The following is a 1,939-nucleotide window of genomic DNA, read 5'->3' on the forward strand; positions in this document are numbered from 1 at the left end:
TTGAATACATAGTATATAGTGTATTTTTTTAATTAAAATTAAAGTAAATAAGAAGTACTTTGTAATTTGCTACATGAATTGATGACCCATTATATTAAGTTATTAACTATTGTGATGGTAATTGTACATTGGTGAAATGAATGTTACTGAAAAAGTTTTATCTATCATATCATTGTTTCAGGACCAGGCTGTTCCTCAATTGGTTATGGAGAAGCAGAGGAACTAGGACCCTTCTTTCCCCAAAATAGCAGCCAACCAAAGCTAAAGTTGAACCCTTATTCTTGGAACAAAGGTTCGTGGATATAATGATGAATATATATTTAATTTCCAAAATCACAAAATTTATAGAATACACTTCCCAATTGATCTTATAAAATTAATTCATATCAGATATTTTAGTTCTCAATAATCTTTTATTCTCTAAAAAATCTCGAAAATTATTTTTGTCAGATAATTATTCTCTCAGTTGTTTAAGAAAATGACAAATTTATTTTTATAGTGTATTTTTTGAATATGTAATCGTCTTATACTAAAATTTATTAAAAATTTATTTGTCTAATATATATATTAAAAATTTAATTAAAAATAATAAAAAAATTAATTAATCTTCTATAATAATTCTCAATAATTTCTAAAGAATAAATATTGATTGCATACGAAAATATCTGATCTAAAATTTTTAAAAACTATTTAGTTTAGGTGTTTACTCAAATTTTTATTTCATTTTTATTGTTGTGTTGCATATTCATACTCATACATGACTAGAACCAAACATTTTTCTTCTATTGTAGTAAAATTAAGACTTCATGGAATTGTTTTCTTAATAGATAACCTCATAATAATTTTATGTTATAAAATGGCGTCATATACATACAATAATTTAAGGAACTATGACTTGTGAGGCATATTAAAAATAGTAATAAAAACCTAATTAATTAAATAATGGAACAATCCATATTAATTTTTGACGATTTTGACTTATACAGCCGCAAATCTTTTGTTTTTGGAATCCCCTGTGGGAGTGGGATTCTCCTACACCAACACCAGCAGTGATATTAAGGCTCTTGGTGACAAAATTACTGGTAATTCTACCATCAAATAAAATAATCTTAGGATTTATATTTTAATTATACTTAGTCTAACTCTTTTTGGATTTGGTGTTACATGGCCAGCTATTGATTCTCACATTTTTATCACCAAATGGTTTAAGCGATTTCCACAATTTAGATCACACGAATTCTACATTTCAGGCGAAAGCTATGCAGGTATATATTATTATTAACATAAACATATATAAACTTCTACAACACTATACATAATCCATTTCTTTATGGAATACTTTAGATTTTGGCTTCTTCAATTTTCAAATAATTTTTGTTTATGTTGTGCCACATTTTAGGGCACTATGTTCCTCAACTTTCAGAGCTCATATTTGATAACAATCGTGATCCTTCCAAGGAAGACTACATTAAATTCAAAGGATTCATGGTGAATACAATCTTCCTCTTTTCTCAAACTATGCATTAATTAATAATTTCTTGTTTTATTTATATTTAATACGTGAAATACTGTGTTGATTTATATCTTATTTATCATTAAATAAAGCATGAACTAAATTTAAAATAAGTTTATGTTAAAAATTGGGATAATAGAGTAAGAGAAGAAAATAATCGAAAACAGAAGCAAAAGTAAAAATTTACTAAAATAAAGAAACTAATTATAAGATGGAGTCTAAGGTGGTTATTATATAGTATCATGATAGTTATACAACTTGAGTTAGTCGAGTAGTCAACTCATTCATCTGTTTAAGCAAGTGTCAAAATGTTTGAATCCTGCCTTGTTCATGCAGTAATTCATTGCCCAATGACAAATCCTTAAATGGAGCTTAGATCCGCGACGAATTAGTCCTTGATGTCGAACTAAAAAATACCGTTAAAAA

At 26.6% G+C, this 1,939-nt stretch overlaps 1 protein-coding gene across 1 annotated transcript in view; it reads left to right on the plus strand.

The window, feature by feature from the left end:
* The window catches only part of LOC107628702 (serine carboxypeptidase-like 34), an 11,156-nt gene that overhangs the window by 7,009 nt on the left and 2,208 nt on the right, over positions 1-1,939 (plus strand). The window contains exons 2-5 of the mRNA XM_016331273.2: positions 182-292; positions 987-1,082; positions 1,173-1,265; positions 1,400-1,488. Of these exons, the coding sequence (XP_016186759.1) occupies positions 182-292; positions 987-1,082; positions 1,173-1,265; positions 1,400-1,488 (389 nt within the window). The remainder of the gene's footprint in view (positions 1-181; positions 293-986; positions 1,083-1,172; positions 1,266-1,399; positions 1,489-1,939) is intronic.

The sequence above is a fragment of the Arachis ipaensis genome, chromosome B03 (assembly GCF_000816755.2).
Source record: "Arachis ipaensis cultivar K30076 chromosome B03, Araip1.1, whole genome shotgun sequence".
Taxonomy (NCBI): domain Eukaryota; kingdom Viridiplantae; phylum Streptophyta; class Magnoliopsida; order Fabales; family Fabaceae; genus Arachis; species Arachis ipaensis.